This window comes from Moschus berezovskii, chromosome 10 (assembly GCF_049115385.1).
Source record: "Moschus berezovskii isolate FMDL1 chromosome 10, NW_MosBer_1.0, whole genome shotgun sequence".
NCBI classification, from domain to species: Eukaryota; Metazoa; Chordata; class Mammalia; order Artiodactyla; family Moschidae; genus Moschus; species Moschus berezovskii.
The window spans coordinates 88,116,987-88,134,902 of NC_142469.1; the positions used below are offsets into that span (position 1 = coordinate 88,116,987).

At 35.8% G+C, this 17,916-nt stretch overlaps 2 protein-coding genes across 4 annotated transcripts in view; one reads left to right on the forward strand and one right to left on the reverse strand.

Annotated features, from left to right (window-relative positions):
- Positions 1-15,245, forward strand: part of PEX3 (peroxisomal biogenesis factor 3) — a 32,565-nt gene extending 17,320 nt beyond the window's left edge. Inside the window, exons 4-14 of one of the 2 annotated variants that reach the window (XM_088840797.1) lie at positions 2,514-2,623; positions 2,998-3,001; positions 3,201-3,244; positions 4,653-4,777; positions 5,055-5,121; positions 5,229-5,283; positions 5,828-5,996; positions 7,719-7,789; positions 9,835-9,957; positions 11,802-11,898; positions 14,284-15,245. In XM_088840797.1, coding sequence (XP_088696923.1) covers positions 2,514-2,623; positions 2,998-3,001; positions 3,201-3,244; positions 4,653-4,777; positions 5,055-5,121; positions 5,229-5,283; positions 5,828-5,996; positions 7,719-7,789; positions 9,835-9,957; positions 11,802-11,898; positions 14,284-14,367 — 949 coding nt within the window. In that variant the 3' untranslated portion in view covers positions 14,368-15,245. The remainder of the gene's footprint in view (positions 1-2,513; positions 2,624-2,997; positions 3,002-3,200; positions 3,245-4,652; positions 4,778-5,054; positions 5,122-5,228; positions 5,284-5,827; positions 5,997-7,718; positions 7,790-9,834; positions 9,958-11,801; positions 11,899-14,283) is intronic. The other variant, XM_055432949.2, reaches the window with a different exon arrangement.
- The window catches only part of FUCA2 (alpha-L-fucosidase 2), a 37,760-nt gene continuing 24,922 nt past the window's right edge, over positions 5,079-17,916 (reverse strand). Inside the window, exons 8-9 of one of the 2 annotated variants that reach the window (XM_088840795.1) lie at positions 7,179-7,228; positions 5,079-5,752 (exon numbers count right to left, since the gene is read on the reverse strand). In XM_088840795.1, coding sequence (XP_088696921.1) covers positions 5,680-5,752; positions 7,179-7,228 — 123 coding nt within the window. In that variant the 3' untranslated portion in view covers positions 5,079-5,679. The remainder of the gene's footprint in view (positions 5,753-7,178; positions 7,229-17,916) is intronic. The other variant, XM_088840796.1, reaches the window with a different exon arrangement.

Genomic DNA, 17,916 nt, shown 5'->3' on the forward strand with positions numbered 1-17,916 from the left:
ATTCACCATGTTGTACATTAGGTCTCATCTCAATTAAATCTTCCTGGGTAGGTCAAACAGTAAAGAATCTGCCCTCAACGTGGGAGGCGTGACAATCCTTGGGTTTTGAAGATCCCCAGGAGAAGGGCATGGCAACCCACTGCAGTGTTCTTGCCTGGAGCATCCCATGGACAGAGGAGCCTGGTGGGCTCCAGTCCTTGTGGTCGCAGAGTCAGACACAACTGAGTGACTGCCAGTTTCACTTTCACCTAAATCTACTTTTAAGTCTGTTAGCAGTGAATGTCAAAATGAAGACATGTCCTGTGTGGCTGTAATTCTGTCCTGTCCCACCAAAATCATGCCAGCTAAGTACAGTTTCAAGACAGATAACCTCAATTTGCCTTTCCATAGCCAGCTGCTATTGAGTACTTCCTGTATTAAAATTTTGGAACTGCTATTTTCTTATTTCATTTAGAATTTTGGTAAGAATCACTTTGAGATTTATCTTAGGCAACATTCAAGAGATGTGATTTACCTGCATTAAAATACCTAATCCTTGAATTATGGTTGATTCCCAGTTTAATATGGGACTGAAATATGGTATTGCACAACAAGGCTTGAACAGTAGCTAAGGCTGCAGTAGGGCCCTGGTAGGATTTTCTCCATGTAGCTATCAAACTTGTGCCATCTAGTAAAAGGTTACCTGAAGCTCTGCAGTCCCTCCAGTGGCAAAGAAAGATAAGAAACTAGTAATATCCCACAGTTGTAATGGTAGTTCAACTTCTTATTGAAATGTAAATTTGTGTCTGATAATAATAATAAAGAATATGGCATTGCATTTTTTCATTTTTTTATTTCATTTTTCTGGTAATTTATTTTTATTGTATTTTACAAAAGTGTTCATCTGTGACAGATTGGAAATATGAGAACAAAAAAACTGGTTCTGCCACGAAGGTGATTTGAACAGCAGTGAACTCCATCCACATAGTACAGTGGAGTATTATGCTGTGGTTTAAAAAAAAAAATGATGGCTGTTATCTATATACTGATGCTGGGAAAGGTTGGGGGCGGGAGGAGAATGGGACGACTGAGAATGAGATGGCTGGATGGCACCACCGACTCTGTGGCCATGAGTTTGAGTGAACTCCGGGAGTTGGTGATGGACAGGGAGGCCTGGAGTGCTGTGATTCATGGGGTCGCGGAGAGTCGGACACGACTGAGCGACTAAAATGAACTGAACTGAACTGATCTATATACTATTATGGAATGATCTCCAGGGTATATTGTTGTAAGTTTTAAAAGGTTAAAGGAAAGGTGTATATCGTATGCTACCATTTGTCTAAAGGGTCAGATATGAATATATATATATATTTGCCTATATAAAAAAAAAAAACACAAACTTAAAGGATTTTTTTAATCGTTGCCTGTGAAGAAGGAAACAAAAGTGAATAGAAACAGACTTCTTTGAATATACTGTGTTGTAAAGTCATCAGGGAATATAAATATATTTTACATATTTATAAAACTATGTTTAATATTGAAAAGCAATGTCTAAAGTGATAGTAAAATAAATGAAATAACCTAAATGTATATCTAGTTGGTGTCGTAATCACAAAAACAGAAACTCTGCTGTACCTGTGTGCTTAGTCATGTCCAACTCTTTGTGATCCTGCCAGGCTTCTCTGTCCATGGCGTTTTCCAGGCAAGAATACTGGAGTGGATTGCCATTTCCTTCACCAGGGGATCTTCCTGATCCAGGGATCAAACCCATGTCTCCTGTGTCTCCTGTATTGCAGGCAGATTCTTTACCCACTGAGTCATCAGGGAAGCCCAACAGAAACTATGCCAAGTGACTTTAAAACAGAAATTTGACTGTGTATTTTTAGTGGGATATATACTCTTAGAGCATACAGAACTGAAAAAATAAAAACCTTAAATTCTTTTCAGTATTGCTATTCTGAGACTATTGTCCACAGAGTGAGGGATGAAGCAAATTGTAATTATATTGGTTTCACTGATTTCTAGTGCAGGCAGAAAGAAATACAGATATAAGATTAATGCTGCTGCTGCTAAGTCACTTCAGTCGTGTCCGACTCTGTGTGACCCCATAGACGGAAGCCCACCAGGCTCCCCCGTCCCTGGGATTCTCCAGGCAAGAACACTGGAGTGGGTTGCCATTTCCTTCTCCAATGTGTGAAAGTGAAAAGTGAAAGCGAAGTCGCTCAGTCGTGTCCGACCCTTAGTGACCCCACGGACTGCAGCCTACCAGGCTCCTCCATCCATGGGATTTTCTAGGCAATAGTACTGGAGTGGCTTGCCATTGCCTTCTCCGATAAGATTAATGAGATTGTTAAAAAAAAAAGTGACCCTAGTTTTGAATTAGAAGTATAAATATGAATTCATGATATACTTTATCTCTTTAATATATGTACAATAAATAAATAAATACACACATATAATATACGAGCTGAGTCTTCTGAAAAGGCTTAGAAATAATGACTTGCCCTATAGGTAGTGAATGTCCTTAATCAAAGTTTGCAGTTTCAGACTAGCATTTTGTGCTACTGGAAACCAGGACTCTCAGAGAAATGGATGATTTCAGGCTTGCAGCAAAAATTGAACAAAATGAACCCAGACACCTTTTGCGTCCGAAAGCAAGGAAGCTGTCAAAGACTAAAGGGTTCATTTCAGAAGAACTTAGGAAGTAACCTGGATAGCCCCACAATGGTCAGAGATGGGCAGTGTGAACATCAATAAGGGTAGCAACTGCAGTGGGTAGAAACACATCAAATATACATTTAAATGCCTGAGTTTGTAATGATATTAAAAAAAATACTTACCATTGAAGGATTATAGACCTACTTCATTATTTGTAAAATAGTAAATAAGGGAAAGATAAATATTATTCCTGCTTTTCCTGTATGATTTTATAGTACACATAAGCATATGCTCAGGAGGAGGAGAAAGACTGGAAGGAAATACACAGGTAATGGTAATGGTGGGTGTTTAGTCACTAAGTCCTGTCTCTGACCCTTACGAAAATGGGTGTTATCATCAGTTACTGAAATTATACTCATTTTTTAGTATAGCTTATGGGCTTTGTTTCTACAGTTATAGTTATCTTGTGATAAAATATAATTAAATATTGAACTGCAAAATTCAAAGTTTTCTGTTAAATTATCTAGATTATTATTTTCATATCTTCTGATATTTTTCTTTAGGCCTTCAAACAAGCTAGAAATATGGGAGGATCTGAAGATAATAAGTAAGCCTACATATTTCAAGGCATAGCCTTAAAATATTTTTAATGGGAAATTATTGTATTCTATTATGTGGGTGACTCTTCTTTACCTACCACATGGAGTTGTCGTCAGGATTAAATAGTTCTCATGAAGCAAGTAGATTGATGTCTGGTCATAGAAACTACTTAGTAATGTTAGTGGTGGTGGTGGTATTATTGTTATAATAATACTTTAAACCTATCCTAGACTACATATGTGTACTGATAGCTACAATAAAGGAAGTTTTTACTCCAACCTAAATAGTAATTTTACTTTGATATTGTATGCAAACTTTGATTAGTGATAAAAATTTCAAACAAAAAACTTCCCTAGGACAGATAGATATATATATCTCCATGTCTCAGAACTTCATACTCTATCATTCTTGTGTTTTCCTATCCATTCAACTAATCCTTATCAACTGAATCATGCTTGTTGTTGTTTAGTCACTAAGTCAAGCCTGACTCTTTGTGACCCCGTGGACTGTACCTTCCCAGGCTCCTCTGTCCATGGAATTTCCCAGGCAAGAATGCTGGAGTGGGTTGCCATTTCATTCTCCAGGGGATCTTCCCGACCGAGGGATTGAACCCATGTCTGCTGCTTAGCAGGTGGATTCTTTACCACTGAGCCACCAGGGAAGCACAAATCATGCTTAAGCTTTGCCTGTTTGAAAATGAAATAAACCTGTGTAGTACCCTGTGTTTCCTTTCAGCTATTGTACTTTCTCATCTCCCTTGTGTAATACTAAAGGTTTCTACGTTCTCTTTCTTTTCTTCTGCACTCCCACTCACTTTCTGACACACCTGGAGCCTGGTTTCCACTCCTGTATCTCCACCCAAGCAGATATCACAAGATCAGTAGGGTTGCTAAATGCACTGGACATTTTCCTCCTCTCAGCAAGAGTCAGCACCTTTCTCTTACCTCTGTTTTGAACGCTCTCCTAAGCACCTGTGAAGACTGGTCTCCGTCCTTCGGTACCTTCCTCCATCCCTGTATGAGCTTATCCTTTATCCTCTTTTACCTGCTAGTGACGGCTGGGGCTCTTCATGCTCAGCCCTCTTCTCTGATTCTGAACAAGTTCCCTGGACAGCTCAGAGTTCTGAGGCTACAACTGAGTGCTTTCCAGTCCTTTAACTCTTCACTGAATATAGTGGTTATTATCTTTATTGGCTATTGTTTCAATTAAGAGATCATTCCTAACTGACAATAAATATTTTGTAAGCAGATAAACTATGAAATATTTTGAACTGATAAATTTTTGTACTTGAAATAATTATAAACGTAGATTTTAAGTTTGTCTTATGAAAAAGTAACATAGGGATGGTTTGTGATTTTACACATTTGTTTGTGTTTTAGTAATTAGTACCAAGAGGTTTTCTTTTCTCTGCAAAGGTTTCACAAGAAGTATCGTAGCTGTGTACAGTACTTGCATGCTGGTGGTTCTTTTGCGAGTCCAGTTAAACATAATCGGTGGATATATTTATTTGGATAATGCAGCAGTTGGCAAAAATGGAACCGTAAGTTTAATAGACTTAAATTGATACTGCCTTATCTTTCAAGAGATTCAAAATTTAACCAAATATTATTTATATTTGTAATTTATATAGAATAAATATATTTCATGTGATTATAAACTTTAACCATTATTTTTCTTCATATTTTGAAACTAGACTTTTTGTTACATTGAAGAGTAGTGTTTCCTATTGTTCTAGGTCCTAGAATCTCAGCTTACATTATAATGAAAACATTGTTATTTATTAATAATATTGAGTACCTTATGTCTATTTTGTACAGACAGTTCTTGCTCCCCCAGATGTCCAACAGCAATATTTATCAAGTATTCAGCACCTCCTTGGAGATGGTAAGATTCTTATTCATGACCTGTAAACTAATTCTAATTCATTCATTTGTATTATTGAGGAATTGAAAATGTTAACAAGGCTTTTACGTTTATTTTTCTTTTTATAGGCCTGACAGAATTGATCACTGTCATTAAACAGGCTGTGCAGAAGATTTTAGGAAGGTAAGGCATTTTGCTTTGGCTTTTCCTAACTTCCTGATTCTGATGAATGAAAGAAAAATTAGCATAGTTCTAATGAAGCTAGTGACTTGACAAACGGTGGTCTGCAAAACTCTTTTAACCTAATACAGACACAGCCCTGGGGTATTACATTGTGGAATCCGTTTTCATCAGTATCAACCTTTTGATACTAAGGGGAAAGCTTTAATGTTTCATTGTTTATTGATTGATTTCAAAACCAAAAATATTTGGGTCATGAGACAAAAGACCTGCTTTTAAAAATCTGCCTCTGAGGCTTTTAACTCCTGTTCATACAGGCAATGTCTTTAATCACAGTGGGAATTTTCTTGTGAAATCTGCAACAAGATTTTTCTTGGCCCCAAATCAGTGATTGATTTCTTAATCTACTCTAATGATTTCGTAGTCAGTAGTTTCAGGTTTGACTGGATGAAACAGGATCTCCGGTAGTAACCTGTTAGGAAAAGAGTATTAATAGGACGTGTTGTATAGGTTCACTTTATCCCAGTTTCTTTTTCTCTGTTTCTAGTGTTTCTCTTAAACATTCTTTGTCCCTTTTGGACTTGGAGCAAAAACTAAAAGAAATCAGAGATCTCGTTGAGCAGCATAAATCTTCTTCTTGGATTAATAACGATGGATCCAAATCTTTATTATGCCATTATATGATGCCAGATGAAGAAACTCCGTTAGCAATTCAGGTGCTTAATTCAAAGCTGTTTAACCAAACCAGTTACTCTTTGTTTTCAATGTTTTTTTCATTATGTCTTAAAATTTAGATTTCTGAGTCTCTTGAAAGGTAAGTGATTGAAAGACATATATATCAATAATTTAAATAAAACCTCATTTTTCGAACCTTATACAGGGTTCAGGATACCATCTTTCTAAATTCCATATATATGCGTTAATATACAGTATTGATGTTCTTCTTTCTGGCTTACTTCACTCTGTATAATTGGCTCCAATTTCATCCACCTCATTAAAACTGATTCAAATGCAAAAAATAAATAAATAAATAAATAAAACCTCATTAATTTAGAAAACAAACTATAAATGTGATTGATTTCTAGTTAGAAAGCATTTTAGATATTCAGCAAGAGTTTATTGAATATTAGTTATGTGACAGACACTGTGATGTATGATTGGGATATAAAATGAATAAGCATGGTCAGTATACCTGGGGAATTCGGAAGACAAATTCAGTTCCAGTGGCTAAAGCATATTTGTATGCGATCAAGTAACAGAAGATAAAGCTGGTAGTTGGGGACAGTATCATAAAGAGCTTTGTAAGCCAAGATAAAGAGTCTAAACTTCCAGTTCTAGACGAAGGTGAATTTTGATCAGGTCAGTACCACAATCATGTTTGCTTTTTCAGATTAATCAGTGATGACAGTATCAGAGTACACTGAAGGAGGCTGTAGTCATCAGTTGAGAAACAAAGAAGGCCAGTTCCAAGTTACCAGCCATGGTGTGGCTGTACCCTGGTGTGTCCCGGACAGCTGTGACCTAAGTTACTCACTGATTAAGAATAATAAAAATACCAAGGATTACAGGTTATAGGCCTCTTTTAAAGTAATTGCTGTTTATTAATATGTAAGCAGATAACTGCATCCATTCTTTGCAGTTGAGAGAAGGATCTTTCTCACTTAACAACTGGAGAAGTCTTAGACTAAGGAGGCCCTTGTGCCATACCTCAGCCTAAAGGCCCTGTTAGAACAAAGATTGCCATGTTTTTCATTGCCTGCCTACCGCTCCCCTGGAGGCTCCAGAGATAGATTGTAACCCATTTAAGAGAACCTCATGAACCCCTGCAGGATGGAAGATAAACTGAATGAACAGAACAGACCTGTCAGAATTAACAAGAGAAACAGGAGAAAACTTACTTAAAAATTAGAATCTCAAGGAGATGCAGTAATGGTATTCTTAAAGTTTTCTGGAATGATAAAGCAATTTCCAAATGTTAAAATTCAACAGTGGACTTAAAATAATTCAAAATAACAGGTAATGAGAGGGATGATGGACCAAATCTTATCTGAATTGAATTTAAACCTACAACTTAGATTGGAAGAACACATGGAGCCTTAGACTAAACTAGATTGACGAGAAAAGACACATGCATATCCTAATAAAATGCCTTAACAATAATAGAAAAAAATATTTCTGGCCTCTGCAACCTGGAAGACTAATTTTTATTTTTTAATATGTCCTTCAGATAAATAAAGATTTTATAAAGGTCCTATTGTGACTCATGTTTTAAATGCTATTCATCTGTGCACATCAACCTGTATAGTTTTTTTGAGTTGAACATTTTTTTCTTGTTGATAGAACATAGACTTTTGAGATTTCCTGAACTCTTGACTTTGTTTCATCATAACCCTGTGCTAATATTTGAAATCCTGAAGTGTGGCATTTTAATTTCACAGGCCTGCGGCCTTTCTCCTAGAGATGTTACCACTATTAAACTACTCAATGAAACTAGAGACATGTTGGAAAGGTATGTACACTGCATGTAACAGGAACATGTGCTTCTCTTTTAAATGTACTCATGACCATGTTATAGTTTTTCTTGAGCAAATATTCAACATAATATTTTGTTAAAATTAAAATTTAAATATATTCCCCTGCTTTTAGTAGGATTTCCTACCTACACTCGTGCTTGTCTTATTAGGGTAGGGAGGTAACCAGAGATTTGTTTCCAAGATACCCAGGATTGCCCCTATCTATTTTCCTAGCCTATAGATTCTGATATACCAGTTAAGGGACTGGAAGATAGTTAGCATTTATATTTTTAGGAAAGCTTTAAACAGTGATTCTTACATGCCCAGTGTATTCTGGTATATGTTTAACAACCAGCCCTGGAAAGAAAAAAACCGAAAACTAAAATTGTAGCCACAGCAGTGCTGACTCTGCTGCCTCCCAAGCTGATGTCACTCAGTGCTGACTTGGGAAGAGGTGCTCTTGCCAGCCAGAGCCAGCCAGCTCCAGCTAGTCTTCAGGTATACACACATGTACACACGGGCTAAGGTGTATGCATACACATACTCAGTTATGAGAGCTACTTCCCCTAACCCTTTCAGGTTCGACTCTAATGTTACTAAATCTTTGAGTGATAAAAATTCACATCTGCCCTCAATAGAGTATTGACTTTTTAAAATTACCCAGAAGAGACCCAGAATATTACACATGGGAAAATCCCCAGATTATGTATTAGAAGATGAGAGGACCTAGATTCAAGGTTGGCTCTGCTGTTTATCAGCTGGTCAACCTTGGTTGGGCCACTTATATTCTTTGAGGTAGTTTTATCATTGTGAAATCTTAGTGGTAATACCAGTTCATCTGCTTTATCTTAAGTGACAAAAGTATCAGTTGTTTTTTTTTAATTAAAGATAATTTATGATCATTTTCTCTAGTTTTATTTTCTGTGCAGATTATATCCTCTGTTTATAATAGTTTTTCATGATCTTGAAAAAAATAAACAAATTTTTAGGTTAATTCAGCTATTATCTGAATTCATCAAGTTCTAGTCCCTTGACTTTCTACAATATCAATCTCCACTTCTTTTCTTATTTAAATCACTTCATGAAACTCTGGAAGGTCATCAGTGTTCTTTCGTCAAATCCAGTCAACCTGTAGTGTTCACCTTTCTTGACCTTTCTCTGATAATTAACACTATTGGTTTTCTTGAAATTCTTTCTCTTATGGCTGCCTTGACAGTCTCCCAGTTTTTTCCCCAGTTCTCAGATCATTTCCTCTTAGGTTCCTTTATGCCTGTCTTTTCTTTAAATACTAATGTTTCCCAGGTATTTGTTCTTTTTTCATCCTCAACTGCCCCAAGCAATTTTATTTACTCCCATTACTTTACTGTTTGTATGTTAATAATTTCCAAATGTATAGCCCTAGCCCCCAACTGCCATGCATTGAATTGTGATTTCTGCACATCAGAGATAGAACTAATCTGTTCAACTAGGCAGTTTCTAACTCTGATAGCATATATATTACTCTTCAAAGAGTTTCTGTGAGGTAATAACATGATATAACAAAAAGAGCTTGAACTTGAAGATCAGAAAGGCCTGGGTTCAAATTATGGCTCCTATATTTACTAGTAACATACCTTAGGACAGATTTCTTCATGCATCAAGTGTCCAGTTCCTCATCTGAACACATTAACAAAATATTCTGTCTCACTAGGATGATACAATAGAGTATAATAAAGTAGTTAGAAGAGGATTCCTCTTTAAGAGTTTCCTCAAGAGAAGTAATGATTACTGATATTTATAAAAGTACATTTATGAAGTGCCACATAATGTAAGAAAATCTAGCAAAATGAGCAATTATCCTCACTGCATTGTGTTACATAATTAGCCCTCTTTTTATGCTTAACTTCTAAGATTGACTCCTTGATATATTTTTATAATGTTTTAGTTTATAAAATTGTGACTAGAAATGGTTGTGGCTGTCAAAGGTAGCCACATAGTTACTAAATTTTTGTCCTTTTCCATTGAAAATCTAAAAAGTGATTTATCTTCTTGTTTTATGTAGTCCAGATTTTAGTACAGTTTTGAATACCTGTCTGAACCGAGGATTCAGTAGACTGCTAGACAACATGGCTGAGTTCTTTCGACCTACTGAACAAGACCTTCAACATGGTGACTCCATGAATAGGTAAGAAGGCATATAAGAATGTTACCAGTCTAATGACTGTTCTGAGAAAACAGTGCTTTTTGATATGTGTATTTTTTGTTCCAGGTAACAAAAAAAAATCTCAGACGACAAGCGTGACTTTATTTTTTCAACAAATTAAACTCTGTTAAGCCAATGACTCCTTCATTAGGAGGAGTTCTTTCAGTATTCAGTATTTAAATGTTTATTTCTTCTAAAATTTTGCCACTATACAGAAGTACTTAACTTGTGAAGCTACTTTTCCATAGGCCAGTTTCAATTATTGAAGTTTTTTTAATTTAACACTTTAAAATAAAAAACTGTGAAAATGTTATTTAAGTTTTAATGTTTTCTCTTAATTATTCCAGTACTATAAGCTATAATTGGCCTTCATAATTCAACCAGGCATTCTTGTTCTAGATTCCCAATTGATGAATTATCTCCTAGTTCTGTAGCCCTTTTTGTAGGATTAGGAATGTTTAGATAGTACAGATGATAGTGATTTTTATCATAATTACTAAGTCATGGATTCACTCTGCCAAAAGATAGCTTGTGGTTTTATTATATTCGTATCATCTCAGCATGAGCACCTTAAATCTATTAGGATTTACACTCTTGCAGTTTTTTTGTGTTAAATTCAGAAAATAATAGGTACTAAATCAGTGTTAACCGCCTATAGACGTATCTGTTAAAATTAGGGTAACAGTAACTGAGATCCAGTATGTATGTGCAATGCCTGCTTTAATTCTCAGATACACACGGCAAGAAATTATTTGCCCAGTTCTCTGGGACCACTCTTTGTTATACAAAACGGAATAATTTGCAGTTAACATTGAGGATTCAGAATGCTTAGGGTCATAAAGTTTATTTTTTGGAGCAATTTAAATGTCATCCTAAAATCTTTTTTAGCAACTTTTTAAATTCTCAAAAAAATTCAGCCTACAGAAAGTTCTCTAAATTAAGGTGCTCCCGTCAACAAAATTTCACTACAGTCTCTACCTAGTAAAAGTATTAGTTATTTACTGAATAGTGATAAGAATTTTTATATAAGACAAATACTTGATCTTGTACATTAGAGAATTATAAAAATTATGTTGTAGTTGTATCAGCCATTTGAATCTTTTCTTAACTCCTGTAGTACTCATGATCATTCCTGTAGGACTCAAGTGTTCATTATACTTAACTATTTGACATTGCTAGTAATTAAGAGAATACAGACCAAAACTGTGAGATAATCACTTTTAGCTATCAGGCATATGAAGAGTAAAGAAATGCTTGATGGAGAAAGGAGTCATGATAGAGCAGGTATCCTCTTATACTGTTAGAGAAGCAGAGGGAATTTGGCAATATACATTTTAAAGCTTAAAAGCATTCATACCCTTCGACTCAGTAATTTACTGTAAATATAAAGAGTTATTTATATTAAGGAAAATTAGACAAAAACTCAATGCCCAACCATAGGGAGATGATATAAGTTGTTGCAGCTAGAGGATGGATTACTCTATAGTAATTAAAAAACAGATAGACACTTTGGAAGAACTTTTAATGAGATGGAAAGAATGATTATAGCATGTGAATAAAAATGCAAAACAGTGTTGCTTGGGAGGTTATAGCTGGGTGTTAAAAACACCCCAAAAGTATAGATATGTATAAAAATATTACTGGAAGAAATTAACTATGATATCAATTATAATTGTTATTTCTAGATGGTAAAGTTATGTTTGGTCTTTATTTTCTTACTAAAATATTTCTGTAAGTACTTTTCAATGACTATTTCTTTTATAATTAAACATTAAATTCCTATAAGATAATTTCAGAAAGTAATTATTACTGTGATGATTTTTCAGTCTTTCCAGTGTCAGCCTGCCTTTAGCTAAGATAATTCCCATAATAAATGGACAGATCCATTCAGTTTGCAGTGAAACACCTAGTCATTTTGTTCAGGTAAGAGGTTATTGTTAAAAACAGACTGTACTTTTGGTTGTGGTCCTGTTTGTCTAACATAAAATTACATTTCTCTTCTATGATATTTGTTCAAAGAAACCAAAAACTTGAAGCCACATGTAGAGTACAGTAGAGTGCCCCATGAGAATATAATATCATGGCACTTTTATGAGGTTGGGAATACCTTTCTCCATATTATAGTACAATACATGTTAGACAGACTGAATTTTAGTCCAGATATATTCTAGTGGTCAGTTGAATTTACAGTGTTAATGTTTTGCATTAAGCTGTGCCTTGAGGCAAATCAGTGAACCAGTCCCTCAGATTTTGAGGAAAAATGAAACATTTTTGTAGGAAAGTAAAGCATTTAAATAGTTAATAACTGTTAATAGTGCACCAATAATCTGTTCATTAAAAGCTGCATACTCAGTAGGTTATTTAAATTTTTCATTCATCTCCCTATAACTCCATCTCCTTTCTTCGGAAAGCATTTTATAATAGAATACATTGAATAAGACAGATTTTACTAAAAGAAAGCTTTGAATCCAAACTTTTTTTCCCAAGTTATTTGCAAACTTGGAAACTGTATAACCAGCAATAAACTACTCGCAATACACCTCAATTCCAAACTACTGCCATAATGTGCAGTGAGAATAGGGAGATTCTAGGCCTAAGTGTAAAGATAGTATCTTCTTGGTAATATTTATCTCAAATTAGAGTAACTCTGGTTTTCTGCTTGAGAACGTGAAGAGCCATGAGGCTATGGGTTGTAATTCTTCCTTTCTCTTGTATAGAGTCATTGGCTCGTCCTTCACATGTGACTTAATTTAATTTTAATTTTAGCTCAAAATTTTTTGAACACTTAAGTTTTAAATATTTTTTCTTTTAATTTTTATGTGCATATTACTGTAAAAAAAATAGTTGTAACTTCTGGCATTTAAACCTTAACTTTACCTTTCTGCATTTTCATAAAAATCTCTGGCTTCATCAGTAAGCTGTTCATCTCGATGAGTAGCATAATATATACACCGGGACTTCCCTGGTGGCTCAGATGGTAAAGAATCTGCCTGCAGTCTAAGAGACCCAAGTTCAATCCCTGGGTTGAGAAGATCACCTGGAGAAGGGAATGGCTACCCACTCCAGTATTCTTGCCTGGAGAATTCCACAGAGAAGCCTGGCAGGCCACAGCCCATGGGATCACAAAGAGTCGGACGTGACTGAGTGACTAACACACACCTAATACAACACCAGCTTTGGTGCTTAAATAATTTACATACTATGTTAAAGTCTATAATTGAGAATGAAAATAAAAGGTACAAACATCATTGATACTAATGCTTAGTATTAATAAATTTTCTTAGTATCATTGGATGTAGATTGTTTATATACTAGACCATTAATTGACAAGACCTCCACCAATTTTTTAAATTATGATTTCTGTGGGTTAAAGTGCCATGTGGTATACAGAGAATTTAACTATGAATTTGTGAGATGAAGGCTTGCTAAGCTCACTTGGATTTTCTGATGCTTAAGAGAGACCATCAAGGATTTCACTTCCTGTTTCTCTGCTGCTCACCCGGCAGCATAAACCACATAATGGTTTCTGTTGCCATGGATCCTTTCACTCTCTGGGGAAGCCTATGGACATTTCAGAATAATGCCCATAAGTGTATATTGTAAAATATGTAGGTTTTAATGAAAACCAACTGCATACAGTTTCAAAATACTTTTTAAAATGACAGTTCATATAACTTACCTAGCATATGATATAAAAATGTCTGAATTCTGCTAAAGGCCAACTCACAGGTTCTATTGTGAGTTTGTTGCTTACATACACAGCTGAAAGAAATGCTAGATTTCAGTTAAAGGTTAATGAAAACAAGATGTAATTTTTTCTTTATCTACATTAACAAATCCCTTAAGAACTCCTGTTCTCAGGTATATATGTGTGGTTGATTATGTATGTGTGTATATATTTTTGTAATCATTTATTCAGCAGATACTTATCCAGCATTTGACACACACACACAGATCCATTTGAAGACTATTTTGGATCTTCTTAGTGTGAGGGGGAAAAGTTAAGTTCTGGCATTTATACCTTAACTTTATCTTTGTCCATTTTCATAAAAGTCTCTGCCTTCATCAGTAAGCGGTTCTTCTTGACGAGCCACACTTGAATACTTATCATACCCACTGTCTCTCATACAAGAACTTAATAAATATCTCCAGGAATTTATTATAAAAGAAACTACTTTCACTAAATGGTTTTCTTTTTGGCCTTAATGCCACAAAACTTTGAGCTAAATTTGTTGCTTGATTGCAGAAATGAGTTCAGATTATCTGTTCTTTTTACAAACTGTAATGCTTTATTCTCATCTTTGCTAGGATCTTTTAATGATGGAGCAAGTGAAAGACTTTGCTGCTAATGTGTACGAGGCTTTTAGTACTCCTCAACAACTGGAGAAATGATTTTTTTTTTCCTTCAAGAACAGCTACAATGGAATTCAGTTACTTTTTTAAAAAAAATGCACTGAATAAATCAACTATATATAGGGTAATGATTTGTTACCATAATGTCTAATAAAAATATATTCTTAATCAAAGTCTTCATAATAAAATAGATTTATTTGGCATCTTAATATATTTTTTTAAAGCCATCAACAGACTGGTTTTTGTGGGCATATCTGAGTGTATACAGTACAAATATCAGAATTGTTAATAGTTTGTTACATCATGGATATTAGTTCCAAGTCAAATAATGTAAATACTTTATAATTTGACATTAATACTGAGGTAATATCTGTTTGGGAAGTAGATATAAAGTTTGGCAAAACTGCTATTTAAAGTTCACTGGACTTAAATTTCACCGGACTGCAGTGTACAGGAGAGAATCAGACTTTTCTCCAGTTAATCGTCAAAGGGATAAATACTTTGTCTTAAATATGCCTGTTTGAGAACTTTCTTTTTTAATAGAAATCAATTAATTTAACAACTAGGATTAGGACTTCCTTGGTGGTCCAGTGGTTAAGGCTCCATGCTCCCCCTGCAGGGGGCACGGGTTCAATCCCTGTTCCCTGGCGGGAGAATCTAAGATCCTGCATGCCATAGCACGGCCAAAAATAAGAAGGAACAACTATGATCAGCAATTTTTTTCTTTACTGTTGTTAACAATCCTTAGGAACCTACATACTGATTTAGAGGCGAACATTGTATTGATGCTGTTTACTCAGCTATCATTAACTACTGTACATAATTTCATTTATTTGTATGTAAATAATTATAACTTACTTTGTATTGATTTTGAGCACAGTAAATCTTATTACAATAAAATATTTTAGTAAAATATGGTTTTATTGAGTGTTACAGCTATTAAGTTATTTGTCCCATAGCATTTTTGCTGTTATTTTTGGAGATTACACTGGTTTTTATTTTTTTAACAAGCAATTGATGCTTTAACGTACTTGTTTAGAAAAATATCATTTCCTTCTAAAAAGAAATAATTCACTGTTCTAGTATATATATAGTTCTTTACATGGGTAACTAGGACAGAAAGAAATTAATCGTATCATCATTATATTAATTATATTTTCAGTAGCATCATTTATGTTGTTTTGTGTTCCTTCAACATATAACATATAGCTAAATAGGAGAAGGTAGAAAATGAATTGTAATGTCTAAGGCCAGGTTAGGGCTGAAGCCAACTGCTAGGGAATCTATGCCTAAAATATATTTGAAAAAAAACAACAGACAAAACTAGATGTCAAAGTAGAGAGAACACATACTTCTTTTCAAAATTTGTCAGAATATAATGATGTAATTTCAAATCCTAAAAGATGATGCTGTGAAAGTGCTGCACTCAATATGCCAGCACATTTGGAAAACTCCGCAGTGGCCACAGGACTGGAAAAGGTCAGTTTTCATTCCAATCCCAGAGAAAAGCAGTGCCAAAGAATGCTCAAACTACCGCACAATTGCACTCATCTCACACGCTAGTAAAGTCATGCTCAAAATTCTCCAAGCCAAGCTTCACCTATATGTGAACTGTGAACTTCCAGATGTTCAAGCAGGTTTTAGGAAAGGCAGAGGAACCAGAGATCAAATTGCCAACATCCGCTGGATCATCAAAAAAGCAAGAGAGTTCCAGAAAAACATCTATTTCTGCTTTATTGACTATGCCAAAGCCTTTGACTGTGTGGATCACAATAAACTGTGGAACATTCTGAAAGAGATGGGAATACCAGACCACCTGACCTGCCTCTTGAGAAACCTGTATGCAGGTCAGGAAGCAACAGTTAAGAACTGGACATGGAACAACAGACTAGTTCCAAATAGGAAAAGGAGTACGTCAAGGCTGTATATTGTCACCCTGCTTATTTAACTCATATGCAGAGTACATCATGAGGAACGCTGGGTTGGAAGAAGCACAAGCTGGAATCAAGATTGCTGGGAGAAATATCAAATAACCTCAGATATGCAGATGACACCACCCTTATGGCAGAAAGTGAAGAAGAACTAAAGAGCCTCTTGATGAAAGTGAAAGAGGAGAGTGAAAAAGTTGGCTTAAAGCTTAACATTCAGAAAACTAAGATCATGGCATCCGGTCCCATCACTTCATGGCAAATAGATGGGGAAACAGTGTCAGACTTTATTTTGGGGGCCTCCAAAATCACAGAAGGCAATGGCAAGCCACTCCAGTACTCTTGCCTAGAAAATCCCATGGATGGAGGAGCCTGGTAGGCTGCAGTCCGTGGGGTCGCTAAGGGTCGGCCACGACTGAGCGACTTCACTTTCATTTTTCACTTTCACACATTGGAGAAGGAAATGGCAACCCACTCCAGTGATCTTGCCTGGAGAATCCCAGGGACGGGGGACCCTGGTGGGCTTCTGTCTATGGGGTCACACAGAGTCGGACACGACTGAAGTGACGCAGCAGCAGCAAAATCACTGCAGATGGTGATTGAAGCCATGAAATTAAAAGATGCTTGCTCTTTGGAAGGAAAGTTATGACCAACCTAGATAGCATATTAAAAAGCAGAGACATTACTTTGCCAGCAAAGGTCCATCCAGTCAAGGCTATGGTTTTTCCAGTAGTCATGTGTGGATGTGAGAGTTGGACTATAAAGAAAGCTGAGCACTGAAGAATTGATACTTTTGAACTGTGGTGTTGGAGAAGACTCTTGAGAGCCCCTTGGACTGCAAGGAGCTCCAACTAGTCCATCATAAAGGAGATCAGTCCTGGGTGTTCATTGGAGGAACTGATGTTGAAGTTAAAACTCCAATGCTTTGGCCACCTGATGCGGAGAGCTGACTTATTTGAAAAGACCCTGATGCTGGGAAAGATTGAGGGCCGGAGGAGAAGGGGATGACAGAGGATGAGATAGTTGGATGGTATTACTGACACAATGGACATAGGTTTGGGTGGACTCTGGGAGTTGGTGATGGACAGGGAGGCCTGGCGTGCTGCGGTTCATGGGGTCTCAAAGAGTTGGACACGACTGAGCGACTGGACTGAACTGAACTGAAAGTAGAGAGGAGAACACATACTTCTTTTCAAAATTTGTCAGAATATAATGATGTAATTTCTAAAAGGATGGCGGGAAACTGTGTTTTTTGGAAAATGAGTGAATGTGTGTGTAATAGAACATGCATCTCTTCCAGCAGAATTAACCCAGAATTTCATACAAGGAAATTTTGAGACTGAACAGGTGTGACTTTGTAAGGACAGACTGCTGATCATCAGAAAATTATCACCTGGAATCATCTGCATCTGTAGAGGTGTGGCAGTTGTAGAGATGACAGGGTAAAAAACCACACGTATTTGAAGCTAACTGGCCTTAGACATTATAAATTTGTGTTCTAATTGAACAGTAGGTGCCCTTTTATTTGGACCCCTTAGTTGTTTGGTTAATCCAAAACATCATTTAAAGCAGGATATCATTTTTTAAATAACACATATATTCTTAGATATTTTAACTTAAAGTACAAGTCATCTTTATTTGCCAGCTATTTAATGTAGGA